Here is a 15,928-nt window from a genome sequence, read left to right as displayed (position 1 = left end):
GGTCTCACAAGAGGACAGAGGCAGTCAGTGCAGAATCTGGTCTTGGTCGGCCACTGTCCATGATATTTAATTGGCATGACAAGCTTCCCAAATACTGCCAAATATTGTGAGAGGAATTTTTCAGTTAATTTCAGAGGACAGCAGTCTCTTCAGATAAGGACAGAAGCAATTCCAGTTTTTATGTTGTTTCAAATGTACACAAACCCCAAAGTTTATAAAGTGTTACTGCAAAGTCCTTGAGGTTTACAGCATTAAGCTGCTAATCCACAGCATGAGACTTTTAAGCGTGCTTCAATGGTTTAATTATCTTCTATTTTAGTTTTGGATGGTTTGCTCCACAGTTCACAGTGAGCCCATCTCATTGCCATTGTTCATGTGAGAAACCCTTTGAAGCCAAGGGCGTTATCACGTGACTGAGCTCCTCAGGATCTGTGATGGACATAAACAGTGGAGCCTGTGCAGTCAGATAATGCAAAGGAGGAACTAAGTCTTCTGCTTGGGTCTGCTGGTTTCTTACTGATTATGTAAAAAAAGATACATGGGGGATCAGTGACGTACACATCCAGGAAGACTATTTTTGGGCACAAGTTCCCATATGTGGAGCATGTTTCCCTTTTAGAAGTAACAGCAAGATTGGCTTTGGGTGCAAGTGGCACATCTGGAGCCACAGGAAGAAGGGAGCTCCAGTGGTTTAGATGAGTCATTGCTCCCTCTTAATGGAAAACTATAAAATATCAAACTGCCAGCAAGTAAAAGATCTTTCAGGGGTTTAGTAGTTTTACAGGTCTTATAAAAATTACTGGAAAACCATAAAACTTTAATAGCTGAAAACTGAAAGGATTTCATGGGCTTAAACTTAGCCTGTTTGGATCACAGCATCACTATGCCTCTACAGCTGGGATATGGCACATCAGCTGCAGAAATTTCAGATACTGTTATTTAGCTTTTATTTTGCTTTTATTTAGCTGTGCCCCAATGAAAGCTTGTAGCTAGAGTTGCCCTTTGAACATAGTTTCATGAAAATATTTAGATCTCAGGATATAGCTGAGGTTCTTCCTTAGTGGTAGCTTGCCTGGTGATTTCTAAGTACTGTTGCCATAGACTGAACTTTGCAGCTGATGAAACCACCCAGGAATATTACAAGTCTAGATACAAATGTATATGTTTATTTACACTCTGTACTCAAGAGGTTTACCAGGCATAATTGCCAATCAGGAGTACAAATCTAAGTAAGAATTTATGTCATATATCCAGATTTGAAAAGGTATCATGGAAATTATGGACTAGAGTATGAGCAGAGACAACACCCATCATTAGGGGTTTACAGAATGGAGCAACTACTCTGCCTTCTGGTCTCAGATGCAGAGGCCATAATGATTTGCTCTATCCAGCAACTAGCAGCTGTAGCAGTTAGCAGAGCTCATTGCCCTGGTCCAGCAAAGAGTTAAATAATTCTTTTACTTCATTTACAGCCACTCTAGGATGATGACAATTAGACTGTTGTCGATGCAGATGTAGTCAAATGTAGTTGGGTCACCACCATTATGTTGGTAGTTGCAGACCCCTTTATCCTATAATTTGGATAGTGATTGGGAAACATGATGTCCAAATAAGGCACACGTGTGGAAGGTTTTCCTTAGAGCTAGTGAAACCCCAGCCAGGCAGATCCTGCTGCTTTTTGAGTCTTTTTTTACAGGTATAAATGCCCCAAAGGGGAAAAAATGAAAAACCCAAAAACCAAACCAAAACAAAACACCCCCCAAAACCCAAACAAACAACAAACAAACAAAAGCCCCCACACCCCCCCTCAAAACAAAAACAAAAACAAAAAAAACCAACCAAAAACCTCACAAAACCAACCACAACCATCAAACCCACCTCATGAAAATTAAGCATAGTTCAGTCTCGTGTGCCCAGCCAGAATACATGCCAAAGTGCTTCAGGCAGACAAACAGGCTTGCTGCTGAGATATGAAACTCCTCTGGAGTTACCTGGATAATTAGTAAAATAAACTACATGGAAAGTAAATCTGTACACGTGTGAGAAAAATGAGCAGCATCACAACTGATATCTTGTTCTCTGGCATGTTTTAGAAGATTGAAAGATTTCTGTTTTAAGTGGAGCATGACTACCCTGGGGCCTCTCCTAATTAGCCAGCTGCAAATGAAGTATAGCATAGCTCTCCCGCAGTGGATGCAGGGATTTATCCCTTGGCCAGATGTAGAGGTCACCCAAGCAGAGGCACACTTCACAGTGACATCAAGAGTCTTGGTTTGCCGTTCTCATTCTGGAAAGCAATCACACTGCAGAGACTAGAGGCAACTTATGCAAACGCAACGATGTTAACACAATTGGAGACTCTTATTGTGGCAGTGCCTTATTACTTGGCAATGAAGTGGCCCAGTTCCTGTTAGAAATACAGGACAATAATTAGAAATTTATTAGTGAGACAGAGTGACCCACAGCTATATTTTGTTGATGGAGGTTATAAAAGCATCTAATTTTGTCGTTTTCCTTCTGAAGTGCATGACGAAGTGGAAGGAACTTGGCTTAGTTATGCTAAAGCTCAAAAGTATTTCTGACTCAGTTTATAATGATTTTTTCCCAGGTTTTTAAAAAAAAAAAAACCACTTTTTTTTTCTAAGTTTGGAAATTTAATGCCTCATTTACCACGTTATGAGTAACAAGATGCACTTTCACATTTGTTCTGCAAACCCAAATGGCAGAGGGACTTTTTTTTGTGTCCAACAAAGGTCAAAACATCTCTATTAGTAATTAAGTCCCATCAACTGGCCAAAGAATTTATAACTCCTGTAATAAGCTTGTTGCTAGACTAGGTGGAAGCAATGGCCTAGGTGAGACAGCTCCTGTGTTATTTGTTGCACAATGACATAAAAAGCATACATTAATACTCATTTCTTGCTAATGCTTTCAGATTCATTATAAATGAGGAAAACAAAATTAGTGGGTTTGAGTTTATGGTGAATTTCCATTAGGGGATGTTGTTCTAGCTGCCCACACATCTAGATTTCTTAGGAATTAATGGGTTTAACCACAGTGTCATTGTTGTTTGTAGAAAATAATTGATCAAGCGGTATAAAAGGTTTTGTAAAAGCATTCAAAAAATGGGAAAATTCCCAGTTGCCTCCTCTTGCTTTCAGCACAATGATCTATAACTACTTCTGCTTGATCATAAATTGATGTGTAATTTTCAAAGATTATGATATAGGATATATTTATGGTTTCACAGTACCAGGAGTTACAGAAATAAGACTTTGGAAAGGAAAAACCTTTGTCAAAACACAGATCCTTATGTGCTGCATGCTGTGACAAAATATAGTTGTACTACAAGGAAGCAGTTACATGCCTTCTCAAACAGCATTGAGAATGAAAAGACAAATCAACTGCTTGTCCACATATCTGAATTATTTTGGTGTCATGCATTCATTTCTCAGAAGTACTTTATGTAGGATGGAGTATGGGTTACAAAGAAAGGAAAACATGGATTAAAAACGAAGGAAGGACAACTTTAACAGCAGAATTTGTTAACCCCATCAGAACAATACAGCCCTGGAAGAGACTTCAGGAGGCCACTTGCTGGTTGACAGATTCTCAAAATGTTTGTGTAACCCCTACTAAGACTCCTTCTATTACAGCAATGTCACACCATTCCCATGCCACTTAGTCCTTTAGTATCCTAATAATGTTTATTTCTTAATAGCTTACCTGAACATTGCTGCATTTTGAGGCCATTATTTCTTGCCCTAGCTTATTAGGTCATGGAAAAGAAACTATTTGTTTCAGATATGGATCTACAATCTATCAAAGGACTAATAGAGGCCTGCACTAGACACCTCTGCAAAGTCTGATAGGGTGTGAAGGCTGAGAAATGTCAGTTCCTGCAGTATTAAAAGATGCCCTGTGATAGTAACAGTTAGAGTTGGGCTGTATGCTAAGCATACAGGCAAAGTTATTTAAAAAGTACTTAAGGACAGACATGCATAATAACCAGTAGGAAGAACAGCATACAAACAGGGCAGGGACTGGTCAAATGTATGCAAAAAATAAAGGTGACTCAGTGTAGTTTGATTTAGTGTTGACAATATAAATCATCAGTATATTATAATGCTTTTAACTTTTTTGCAGAATGAATTAAATAACCTGAGCAATTACCCCAGTCTTGAGTAGTGTCTGAGTGAGTGATAGGTGATAGAGACAGACAAATAGCCAAAATTAATATGGTTTAATTTGTAATTGACTGTGGAAGGTGCTAAACTGAACAGAAACCCTTTGTCAATGGCAGCCAATGGGGAAGGATGTGCTGGTTTTAGTGTGGGGTACAGAGTTAATTTTTTTTCCCAGCAGCTGGTGTGGACTATGTTTTGAATTTGTGCTGCAAACAGTGTTTATAAAACAGAGATATTTTCATTACTGCTGAGCAGTGCCTATACAGCGTCAAGGTATTTTCTGCCTCTCACACCACTCCACCAGCAAGGGAGCTGAGCAAGCATAAGAAGTGGGAGGGGACACAACTGGGGCAGCGCATCCCAACTCACCCAAGGGACGTTCCATACCATGTGGTGGTGTGCTCAGCATATAGGGCTGGGTGAGGGAGAAGAAGGAAGGGAGGCGTATTCAGAATAATGGTGTTTGTTTTCCAAAGAATCATTACATGTGATGTAATTACATGTTCACCTGCTTTTCAGGCAGGTGAACACCTGCCTGACCATGGCAAGTGGTGAAGAAATTCCTTGTTTTGCTTTGCTTGTGTGTGCAGCTTTTGCTTTCACTATTAAACAGACTTTATCTGCTTTATTTATTTATTTATCTGTTTAATAAACATTAAAACCCATGAGTTTTCTCACTTCTACAGTTACTATTCTATTCCCCATTGCAGCCAGATGGGAGGGAGAGTGAGCTCGGGGCTGTGTGGTTGCTGTGTGGTGCTCAGTTGCTGGATAGGGTTAAACCATGGCAGAGGTTCTCCAACATTTGCCTTCCTGTTTAGAGAATATGAAGTATACATTCTGCAGACGCAGAGACTGAAAAGTCTTGCCTTATCTCACCTTGCCATTTCTTGTGAAGGCCTGTCTCTATGGATAGCATATATCCACACTGGAGGCAGACAGTGTGCACTCCTAACACTGAAAAAAAAAGCCTTGCCTCAGCTCACCCCATCTCACTAAGGCTTTTCTGTCTGTACAAGAATAATTACTGAGGGAGAGCTTTTACCTCACTTCACCTTGTGAGGCCTTTTCCCCTGTGCAGTACACATTACCTCTCTGAGTGTTCCAGGGTACATTTATACCTAAAATAGAATATATTATCTACACAGACAAAAATGTCTCAGGCAAAATAATGACAAGTGTATGCACTGTATATGTACATGTCTGTGCCCTGAGGCAGGGACATGGAGCAGCCTCACAGAATCGGATTGAAAGGGACCACAGTGGTTCATCTGGTGCAACCTCCCTGCTCAAGCAGGGTCATTCTAGTACACAGGGCACAGGATTGTGTCCAGATGGTTCTTGAGTATCTCCTGATAGTCAAGTGAGAGAGAACCCCACAACCTCTCTGAGCAATCTCTTCCGGTGCACGGCCACTGTAAAGTTCTTCCTCGTGTTCAGGTGGAACTTCCCATGCGTCAGTTTCTGCCTGTTGCCTTGTGTCCTGTTGTTTGGCACCACGGAGAAGAGCCCGGCTCCATCCTCTTGGCATCCCCACTTTAGGTATTAATACACTATATAAATATATAATTAGATACATATTGATGAAATCCCCTCTCAAATGCCTCTTCTCCAGGTTTAACAAGCCTAGGCATTCCCTCGGCCATTCCTAAGTGATGCTCCAGTCCCTCAATCACCTTTGTTGCCCTCCACTGCACCCACTCCAGGAGCTCCATGTCTCTCTCGTGCTGAGGAGCCCAGAACTGAACACTGCACTCCAGATGTGCCTCACTAAGGCCGAGGGGCAGGGTCACATCCCTGGAGCCTCTCCTCACCCTGCCCCGGCCTGCCCACACAGTCACAGGCGTAAGGCCGAACATAACACGCAGACTAAGCGGGCCGGGCGGTTTCCCCCCGCCACACTGGCCGCTCCTGCCGGGAGAGGTGAGGTGAAGCCCTCGCGGGACGCGACTCCCGGCCGCGCTGGGCGGCCCGTCCTCCCTGCCGGACCGGTCCCGCCCGCCGCGCTCCCCTTTCCCCTTTCCCCTTTCCCCTTTCCCCTTTCCCCTCCCGCGGCCGGGCCTGGCGGCGCCGGGCGGGGCGCGGCCTCACGGCGGAGCCGCCGCCGGGGGGCGCTGCAGGCGGCGGCGCTCGGGCCCTCCCGCGGCTCCCGGCCCTCGCTCGGCGCCCGGCTGCGGATCGCGGCGGCGGAGGACGAGCAGCGCAGGGAGAGCGGCGGCCCGGAGCGGGGCGCAGTGAAGAAGCGCCGCGAGGAGCCATGTCCGCGCCCGCCGGACTGCCGCCGCGGCCCGCCGCCGCCGCCGCGTTTTCAGCGGGCGGGCCCGGCGGCTCCCTGGAGGCCGCGGCCCCTGCGAGCGGCGCGCCGCGCTGCCAGAACGGTGAGGGGCCTGCGCGGGGCCCGGGCGGGCGGGGAAAGGCCGGCCGAGGGGTCCCCGGGACGAGCCGTGCCGCTCCCCCGGCGGGGGAGGCCCCTGTGGGTGCCGGGGGCTGCGCGCCCTTCCCTCTCCCGGGGGGCGGGAGCGGGCCCGGGGCGTCCGGCGGCGGAGCCCTTCGGCTGGAAGGCGCCGGAGCCGCTCCGGGAGGCCGCGGGCCCGCCCGGCTGCGTGCGGGAAGAACTTGAGAAGGCGCAGCCTCTCCCGCATGGCCAGAGGGGCGAGAGAGGGGGTGTCCGCGCCTTTCTCTCCTGGCGGATTTGGATCTGCCCGGCGTTGTGGCGCCTGTTTTGTGGCGTTTCAGGAAGGCTCTGGAGGCCGAGGCACCTCCAGGCCTTGACGCTGGCGGTCGTGCGTGAGAATGGGCAGAGAATCGCGTACTAGGGGCGAGAGTACTCACTTAGTAGCTGTGTATGAACTTAAAAGTAGTTGGGTGGTAGGCGTTCGTACAGCTGGATCTTGGGATTTGAGCTGAACAGGCAGCGTTGGACCAGTGAAATGTGGATACTGAAAAACAAAGGCAAGATAGTTTGAAGTCACAGAATGTTGACTCCCATTTCAGGTAAAGAGGTAGTGAGACTCACTGTAGTATGAATGAAAGTAATGAGTGTACACTTCCGCGTTTTTAAATTGGTGCGCTATAAAATCAGTTCTTTATTGACACACCGCATTAACTCTTCAAAGTCCCTAACAATCATCTCCTCCATGTAATGTTGGTTTAGTATGTAAATTTGGCCTCTTATTTGCAGAGTTCTAGCTGATACTGTTAGATCTTTTGTAGTCAGGCTATTTTCTGCACAGGTGTGTTTTCTGTGCAGGGTTGGGACCTACAGGTTTTTTTTTACTTGAGAATTGTGAATTTTTTTCGTGTCCAAGGGGTAGTTATGTGCTTAACACTTAAATGCCTATGAAGTAGGTGTTGAGGCAGTCACCGAAGAAAATGAAGGTAATTAAATGGTAGGTTTTAAGGAGATACTGATGCCTCAGTTGTGTCCAAACTAGTGTTGTGATGCTGAGGTTTGTAAAAATTGTTCAGGAAATGCGAATTTGCATGGCTTTTGGTCAAAAAACGTGCCATTACCAGGATACAGTAGATACATCTTGAATAACCTGGAAGGGTTTCACAGAAACCAGTTGAAACTGTCATCCTATCTTCTCTTTGTGTTCTTAGCCTAACAATTTTAAAGAGCCATTGTTGCTGATTGTTGTTCTACTTAATTAACTCCATGTTGCTGCTAATTTTAGTAAAGCAACTTATGTAAAACCAGGACATAGACCATTTATTTTCTGGAAAACGATCTTTTTTTTTTTAATTCTGAGAAATGTATGCACTGGTCAATAACAGTTTTAAATGTTTGTTGGATAACTTTGGTTTTTTGTGTTTCTTTAAATGTCTTTGATGACTTTAGTCAATAATCCTGAAGTTTTTTGTTTTGTGACACTTAGTAATAGCATTCCCAAATTTTTTGACTGGTCTATCTGTTGAGTGAGTACTAATCTCCTGAAGTTACGACACAGGATTTGAGGGTTTGGGGTTTTTTTTAGGAGATGAAGCAGAGGAGAATAGCAATAGAAAAAGACGAGTGGAAATTCCTGTACTATATAATAAATACTAAATTTCATAAAGAGGATTGTCACTGCTTTTGAAATTTAGTTCTATGTTATTGGAGTGGAGTTAAAATGCAAGATCCTGAAGTGAATTGAGCTGTTTCTGTATTTGCTGAAAGAAAACACTGGTGTATCCTTTCCTATAGAGTGTTCCTCTGTGTTTTAATTTGATAAAATGTGATTTTTTCAGGTAAAACTATGCAGTTGCTGCCATCCGATGAAAGAGAGTGCTTTTTGCAGAAAGCAAGCAGCCTGCTGTATGTATGATGGTATTAAAAAGGATGTTCAGGTTTGTTATTAGTGAGTTTTGCCTGCTTCAATGACCAAATCCATTTGAGATCCTTGGAGACTTTATTTTTTGTTAAAGTCAAGTGTGATTGTTCTGTTGAGTTTTTAAAAGTGATTTCTTGTGTGTATAGTATTATTTTCTTCCTTCTCTCTTACAAGTTTGGGAAGCTTTTTTGGTAGTCTCACAAATGGCCTTGTATCTAAGTGGAAAATGGCCTATTTCCTAATTTCAGCATAACAAAATGGTTCTTGTTAAGTCAGTACTGAGGGATGATGTATTCCTGCGGTAGTGATGGAGGACTTCAGTGCTAACTATTTAATGTATTAAAATGCAGCACTGAGAGGATAATTGTATTGAATTCCCATGGCTCTTTAGAAGAGTTTTGTCTGGTGCTGTCTACAGCTGGTTTGTAAGGCTGCCACTGGTATTTCTACTGGCATTTTGGAAGCAAAATTTTCATCATTACTATTTTCAGGAGATAAATGTCTGGCCTTGTTTTTCATCCCTCCACATACTTGGGATAGTTTTAGTCAATTTAACAAAGAGAACAGAGATGTAAAAGATGGGAACCTCTGACTATTCTCTCTGAACATTCTGAATTTTCTCTCTGAAAATGGGAAGCTACATTCACAGAGGAAGAGACACCAGTTCTGTGGCTGAGCTGTAGTGAGAGTACAGCACTGCCTTGATCTGCTGGTTTGTTTGCCAGCACTAAACAAGGGCCATTGCTGCCCCTGCCCATGAGGCAAAGGACTTGTGAAGAGCCTGTGGTAGTCTTCTCTGGGGGTGGGTAAAGGGATGTTAGAAGTTTCTGAAAGCTCACAGGTGGTTTTGGATAGGAAGGAAGTTTGTGGTGTAGCATACATGGACTCCAAGTAGGTAGGATAGGTGGCAGATGGCTGAATTATGCTGCTGAGGGAATGCATGGACATAAAAACCAAACATTAGCCAGCAAAACTTTACTAATTCACATAGTGGTTTAGCCATAGCGCTGCTGCTAGGTTTTTTGTGGGAGTTTGGAGTTCTTTGTGTGGTGGCTCCCCTCTCCCTTAAAAAGCATTTAAATTTTTGGGCTTCACCTGTTAATGCCTCTGGAATTCCACATTGTAACTTTATATAATCGTACACAATATATAATAAGTATTAATTTGTTTGTAGGAGAGGTTCGCTGCTTTTGTTACAGAGATGATGTTTTAGAGATACACTTGCTGTGTCCAGCTGAGGTTTTCAGCTCCTTTATGGATTTTTTTGAGATTTGTCAGGTGTTTTGGAAGGATGATACTACCTGAGACATCAGGACAGATTGTGCAACTGACCAGATTTTGAAATGACACTGAAGATGTGTTCTGATTTCCAGTGTTGAAAACTGTCGGGTTATTTAGTTACCATTAGTATTCAACTACTAATTGCAGTACAAAATTACTTTCTATCTACATTCTTTGTAATCAAATGGACAGAAAACTCACTTCAGATGATGAGAATAATTTTTAATCTATAATTGTAAAACTTGCTTTCAAAGGACCTGCAGCTTGAATCAATACAATTTTTCAAATGTTGTCTCAGCATGGTTTTGATGTATGTTTGTAGGTGTTTCTGCTTAAAAATGTGAATAAAAAGGACTCTGCATTCTGTCATGTAGAAACTGGTATCTTGTATTGGTAATTTAATCTGAATTTATAGTGTGTATTTTTAAACAAGAGCTAGATACTGGAAGACTTTGCATAGATGATTTGATATGCAACCTTTTATTTAAGAGTCAGGTGTTCCTAAACCAGTTTCTAAATTATATGTGCTCAGTTAGGTAAATCTGCATATATCACTAGTACAGATGCACAGGCTTTTCAAATATCCTTTCTTGCCACCTTAAAAGGCATAGCTGCTTAAAGCCATAAGCTTGACACATGTAAATTATTACTGTATTTTTGAGTTTGCTTTTTCAGACTTTAAAAAGCAGGTCAAATGTCTGGCAAAGTTCATGTAGCTGTTAATGGCTTGCTAACTCAAAATAATTTTCCTTTAAAGGAGAAAAAACTACGCAGCTCTATGAAGCAGCTTCCTTATTCAGGAAAAAGGTGAATCAGAAGCACAGTTTCATGCTCTCTTCAAAACTCAAGATAATTTTTAAGCTCTTTATGCTTTTCTCCCAAGTGTCTGTCTTTTGATCCAGCAGTCCAAGTTACTGTTTGGCATTTTTTAGCTCCTTTCTCTTCTGCTCAACTTCCTGTCAGTTATGAAAGGGCATTTTTAGTTTTACCAGAAAGCTAGTTGGGGCAATATGTTCCTTGCTTTTAGGGGTCTGTTAACAAATTTGTTATTAAAATTGCCTTGCAAGGTAATCATAGGACATCTAGAGGTTCCTCGGAGAACAGTGATTTTCAGAATTTCAAGACAAGAGAAGTAATGCTTAAGTTTTGCAATCATTGTGAATATAAGCAGGGGAATCAACTATTCATTATTACCTCAGCTGCCATTTAATTTGTGAGTGGGTCAGTGCTGTGTTTGTGGTTTTATTGACCAGAGGTTGGGAAATGACACGGTAGTCATTCTGTGTGATGTAAACAATAGGGTGTGGGAATTTTAAGAAAGCAAGTTATCCACACAAAAGCATCTGTGGTTCACTAAAAATAAAAACAGGGTTAAGGAGTAGGGCATGAGGAAGAACTTTGAGATTTCCCATTTAGCAGTTGGCTGAGAAAATCAGTTTGGACATAGATAACAGACATAGATGCTTGTCTCTAGTAGGCAAGCGCTTATTTGACCCTTGCTGGGTCAGTATGTAATTAACCTTTAATTGCAGTGATACCAGAGGTCAGTTTCTCTGATGCCAACATCTCTTCCACCTGATGTAAGTATCAGGTAGTAAATTAAAATGATGTGCCTTGTCAAAATACTCTGTAGTTTCATAAAAGCGTCCGTTTTTCCTGAAAGCATAATGCATAAGGACATAGAAGACTAATATAACTGTCCTGCAACTCTTTATCTTGGTCACTGTGTTGAAGACTTGTGAAGAAGAATACCTGTATTGTTATATATTGACCTACTGAGTTGACTTCAGGTTTTCAGTTTCCCTTTTCAGGCAATTTCTGTAAGGCAAACTCTTGTTTTCATACAGTTTACAAATACCAGTTTGGTGCTTATTGTTGCTCACTATTTTGTAAGTATTAACCTCCTATAAACTCTTAAATATATTCAAAATGCAAACAAGAGGCAAACAGTCTTGGCATGGAAACTTCTTTCAAGAATGGAAGCAATCAATTTTTCTGCTACTTCTTTGTGTGTTTGCAAATAAGTTCAAATAGTGTATTTGCATGTGTTATAATTGGTTTATTCTCTCTCTGCTGATGGGAATCAAACTCAAAAATAGTGACAGAAAGGAAGAAGGCAGCTGTTTGTTAGTTCAAGTGCAGAGTCCACTGGCATTACTAGCAGATGCCTCTTTAATACGTGTGGTGTTTTCTCTTCATTTCAGGTCCTATGCAGAGTCAGATGCAGTTCCCCTCTGGCTATGGCTCACATCTTCCAAACTACAGCGCGCCTTCAGGACACTATTCCCAAGTGCCCAATAAAGCTGCTGCTTCACATCTGGATAATCAGTACAGAGCCAGTTACTACCCTGGTTACTATTCAGCACCAGCACAAAATGTTACGACATCTGTGGATAGCAACATGTTGAATGCACAGGAATCACATCAGCTGTACAACAACACTCCTCCGCATTCAGGGGGCTCCAGTGACAGACCTGTCCAAGGAGCAGTATCGTCTGCATCCTACTTGCATGTGAGTGCTCAGCAGTCGTATTCAGCATTTGATAATCACTACAGCACTTCTGTCAGCTCTTCAGTTGCATCTCAGGGATTTCCCCTCAATTCTGGTCACTACGCCATGCCCGCGGTTTCTGGTGCCATGTATCCCAATGTTTCCTATCCTCCGGTGGCTGCTGGCAGTGTGTATGGGCAGACATTTACCTCTCAGAGTCTACCTGCTGTTGGACAGTTCAAAGAGACGAATGCGTTTTCTAGCCAGAGTACATCAGTACCTCATTCCCTGCAACAGCACCTTCCCGTGGGATATAATGCAACGTTAGCAACTGTTTCATCTGCTCAGTCTGTGCAAGACAACCTCAGCAGGAATCTCACCGGATCGGTTGCTAAAGTAAACAACCAAATAAATACAGGTATGGTGTTACTTGAAAAACAGTGAACTTCCAGATTTTTCTGGGAAACACAAGTAATCGTGTGTTCTTGTTGGCTTATTCTTGTTCACTGTGTGGAATTCTGTAATGTAATTTTGAGTTCTGTCACTCGTTCTTGTAGCTTTTCTAATCTGGTTACCACAGTCTTCACAATAGCAGCTATTTGTTCCTGTTGAGAGATGCAGAAAAGTACACTATTTAGGGGATGGTTTTCATTTATTTGTGTGGTTTTCATGTGAGTGGCCTCAGAAGGGAGCTTTTTCATGCAGTTCTTAAGGAATGTGCAGTTTCTGAAATATGTCTGTTATTCACAAAGATATTTTTTTCTTTTCTATCTAGAGAATTTTTCCAAGTCGTGGTTGTTGTTTCTTTAAATTTTGCTGTAGTGACACTGTAAGAGACTGAAATGTTAATGGTAATGACTCAAAACAATCAGCCATTTGTGGAGGCAGCAGGGTGCATTGCTGAGGCCAGGTTTGCACACTTTCCCGTGGAGTAGGAGGAGAACTCCTGGGGGTGTGGTGTGTGATGGGGAAACCTTCAATCCACACAAGATAGAGAGGGTGAACACCCACCACCTGAGTCTACAAGCTGGGTTTTGAACCAGGTAAGAAGCAGGCCCTGTGGAGGCAGGCTGTTGCTTTTTATTATGCCAGTTGTCCTTTCTCACACAAGTGTCACACTTAGAGGTCTGAGAGTGTTCATCCCTTCTGATGGGGCATAGCTGGCTCAAATGTGCTGACATGAGAGGCAGCTTTGTGCCTTAGAAGGGGCCAAAACCATCAGAAACCCCTGAAGTGCCCCTAGACTCAATTTCCAAAGGAGTGGGCATGATCCCCAGGGTTTTAAAAGACTGTGTAAAACTCCCCTGCCTGCATCCAAGGGGAAGTGCTTGGAGTACCCATGTACACCTGAACATGATTAACCCATTGAACTCTGTTGTGTGGGACTCCCACCACCAAGAGGACCAGAAGAAGAGGACTAACAGGACACTGTGTGGATGCCCAGGTGGTGATATCGGTTTATCCAACAGATAGAATTTGTACATACTGATTTTCCATGTTAAGTTTTGTCCTGTTTGGATGGTACGAGACACCTCGTGATAAGAGTCCATTGTCATCCCCGCGTGCTGTCCACGCCTGGTGTCGGCTGGCCTGTGGCTGCCCCACACCCAGGTATTCACTGAGACTTTATTTGTGCTGAGGTGATACAACTGCACCTGCTTTACTCACAGACACACACGCAGTCAGGGCCAGGGCCTGGGCTGTCTTCTCCTGCCTTGACTCGATGGTTTCTATGATACCATTTCCCCTGCGCTCGGCAGGGAAGGCTCACAAATACGGTGTCTGCCACAGTTGTGAGTTCCTGAATGTGTTTGTGATGATGTTGGTATTTCTTCACTTTCTCCACGGTGGCCTCTTCTAATGATGTATCAGTACACTTTTATCACATCCACCACGAATTCTTGCATTTCCTTCACAAAAATGAAGTCTGGTTTGTATACCTCATTGCTGTCATCTGTTATATGTGGTTCCTGAAATACTGTCCAATCTTGCTTTTTTGTTTCTTTTGATTACATTTCATATATGTAATTGTGCCTTTTATCTCTTGTATCCTGCACAATTGGGCAGTTCCCAATGATGTGGGAGCATGTTTCATTCTCAGCCTGGTAGTGCCTGCAGGATTTGAGGCATTTTTCTTGTCTACCCCTTGTCTGTTGATGGGTCTTAATCTGTCACTTGTCACTCCCTTTCTCTCCCCTCCCATCTCTTTTTATTTTATTCTCTGTCTCTATTTCACATTTACTGTTAAGATAAAATTCATACTATTGACTTTGGCATATGTCTTTTTTTTCATAATTCAGGCAGAGGCATCTCTGTAAGAATTGTAATAATCAGATCTTAATAAACACATGTCCATTTTCTCACAAAGTTCAGGAAAAAAGTAGAATCCTACATGGCCTTTGGGTCAGTTGGGGTTTTTTTAATTAATATTTTTGATAAGCATTTGAAAGAGTTAGGAACATAGGAAGTTGTAGCTGAATTTTGCAAGCAACAGCTTGATGGTTTTAGTAGGGATGTGGCTATGAAGTTGTGCAGGTGCCAGTTGAGGCCAAGTACACTCAGTCCTCATTAGTTCTTTCAGCTTCTGTTTCGTAGTACAGAAAACTGAGTACCAGTTCATGGGGTAACACTTAGAAGGAAGCATGGAAGAGATTGGAGATGGGAGAGTACCTTCACTATGAAATATCTTACTCTATAGAGGAGAGAGCAATAGTCTGTGCAGGAAGATTGTGATGTTTCTGAACTGGGAGTTTTCTGACTTCATGCAGTTTTGACTTGTAAGCAGTGCCAGACTACAGCTTGCTTTCTCTGCTCAAGACAGTTGTTACATAACTATAGGTTTCCTTTTTAATGCTAGATATTTCAGATTATGCTGTTTCAGGATCCTTGTAGCTGAGATTGTCTCGGACCAAGGACTTAAGAAAGAATATGGCTTTGGTAAAGCTTTTTGTGGGAAAAGCAGTTAAGCATAAACAAAGGTCATTCAATCCACAGTTTGAATTTAGTTTCAATATTGGTTCCCCCATGCCCCCCCCGCCCCCCCCGACTAGGATGTAGTGTCATCTTCACCTCAGTTATTACTACGTTTTAATATTAGTAGGTTTGAATTCTGCGCTGATGAGTGCTCTGTGTAATTTTCTCCACTATTTTTCAAACCATGAAACAAAACACCATTTAAAAAAGAAAAATAAGGAGCTCCTTGAAAAGCTCCTGAAGTTACAGGCATTTCATGGTTGTGCGTAAAATGGATTCTTTCAAGTGCTGGCCAAAAAAATTGACTCTGTTGAGTGCAGAATCTGCAGCTGGACTTGACAGAATGCAAGTGGCGTTCCAGAATAGCACAATATGCAGTAGGCATATGAAAACGACTTATTGTTTCTTCAAACTGTTGCTGTTTGATTTACAGAAGTTTTTCAATCCAGTTCTTGTGAATTCCATTTCCTGTAGAGGTGTCTTGAAATGATTTGTTCATAGCAATTTATTTTTGTAATGAGCAGCTGTTTTAAAGGTGTAACAGTGGAGCTGACCAGACAGTGAAGAGCAATATGAGCACTAGTTTTGTTTTTGAACCAACCAGTGCTGCTCTAAGGGGGAGATTGAGTTAGTATAAGGCCTCAAGAAAAAGTAGTAGTATTACACTTGAATTTCAAAGAACT

The 15,928-nt window shown here is 42.5% G+C and overlaps 1 protein-coding gene across 4 annotated transcripts in view; it reads left to right on the top strand.

The window, feature by feature from the left end:
* The first annotated feature begins 6,291 nt into the window (after positions 1-6,291).
* The window catches only part of SEC24B (SEC24 homolog B, COPII coat complex component), a 46,179-nt gene continuing 36,542 nt past the window's right edge, over positions 6,292-15,928 (top strand). The window contains exons 1-3 of one of the 4 annotated variants that reach the window (XM_066317811.1): positions 6,460-6,565; positions 8,418-8,484; positions 11,986-12,690. In XM_066317811.1, coding sequence (XP_066173908.1) covers positions 8,445-8,484; positions 11,986-12,690 — 745 coding nt within the window. In that variant the 5' untranslated portion in view covers positions 6,460-6,565; positions 8,418-8,444. Of the gene's footprint in view, positions 6,566-8,417; positions 8,517-11,985; positions 12,691-15,928 lie in introns of all 4 variants that reach the window. The other 3 variants (XM_066317813.1, XM_066317816.1, XM_066317812.1) reach the window with 3 other exon arrangements.

The sequence above is a fragment of the Sylvia atricapilla genome, chromosome 4 (assembly GCF_009819655.1).
Source record: "Sylvia atricapilla isolate bSylAtr1 chromosome 4, bSylAtr1.pri, whole genome shotgun sequence".
NCBI lineage: Eukaryota > Metazoa > Chordata > Aves > Passeriformes > Sylviidae > Sylvia > Sylvia atricapilla.
Note: the sequence above shows the minus strand (reverse complement) of the source record. Positions and strands in the feature narration are given on the sequence as shown.